The 997-nt window shown below is 60.9% G+C and overlaps 1 protein-coding gene across 1 annotated transcript in view; it reads left to right on the forward strand.

The window, feature by feature from the left end:
• Positions 1-997, forward strand: part of ITGAE (integrin subunit alpha E) — an 83,570-nt gene that overhangs the window by 40,880 nt on the left and 41,693 nt on the right. Inside the window, exons 16-17 of the mRNA XM_017512160.2 lie at positions 608-666; positions 768-906. Coding sequence (XP_017367649.1) covers positions 608-666; positions 768-906 — 198 coding nt within the window. The remainder of the gene's footprint in view (positions 1-607; positions 667-767; positions 907-997) is intronic.

Here is a 997-nt window from a genome sequence, read left to right on the forward strand (position 1 = left end):
GGATGGTCTCGATCTCTTGACCTCGTGATCCACCCGCCTCGGCCTCCCAAAGTGCTGGGATTACAGGCTTGAGCCACCGCGCCCGGCCCATTTTATTTTATTTTATTTATTTGTTTTGAGACAGAGTCTTGCTCCCTCACCCAGGTGGGAGTGCAGGGGCACAATCTCAGCTCACTGCAACCTCCACGTTCCAGGTTCAAGCAATTCTCCTGCCTCAGCCTCCCGAGTAGCTGGGATTACAGGTGTGCGCCACCACGCGTGGCTAACTTTTGTATTTTTAGTAGAGATGGGTGTTTCACCATGTTGGCCAGGCTGGTCTCGAGCTCCCGACCTCAGGTGATCCACCCTCCTGGACCTCCCAAAGTGCTAGGATGACAAGGCCTAAGCCACTGCGCCTGGCCTGAAAGAGCTATTTTAGGATAAAGGGAAACATTTCTTCATGCTCACCGTAATCTGGACCATTGAGATAGAGGAGAGAGTGGCCGTTTTTATGGCAGGAGGTCACCTTTTTCTGTGTGCTCAAATATCCAGTCGTTCCCCTGCATACAGACCAGTCAACAGGACCCGACCTGGGCCAGCTCAGCAACCAATCTTGCTTCTCCCGCAGCAGGGAGTGCAAGGAGCCCCGTGTTGCCATCTCACCCTCCCGGCGGCATCTCTGGCCAGGTGGGCTCTAGGCCACCGAACGCCCCGCTCCTCCCAGCCAGGTCAGCAGCGCTGGCCTGGGTCCCTCCCGCTCATCTGCGCCCCATCCCTGTCCCCTCCAGGGGCAGGTGCTGCTCGGCGCCGTCGGGGCCTTTGACTGGTCGGGTGGGGCGCTGCTCTACGACACACGAAGCCGCCGGGGCCGCTTCCTGAACCAGACTGCGGCGGCGGACGCGGAGGCTGCGCAGTACAGCTACCTGGGTGAGGGCGGGGCCTGGGGGCAACCTGGGCGAGGGCGGGGCCTGGAGGCTACCTGGGCGAGGGCGGGGCCTGGAGGCTACCTGGGCGAGGG

The sequence above is a fragment of the Cebus imitator genome, unplaced genomic scaffold (genome assembly GCF_001604975.1).
Source record: "Cebus imitator isolate Cc_AM_T3 unplaced genomic scaffold, Cebus_imitator-1.0 Scaffold464, whole genome shotgun sequence".
In the NCBI taxonomy this organism is placed as follows: Eukaryota; Metazoa; Chordata; class Mammalia; order Primates; family Cebidae; genus Cebus; species Cebus imitator.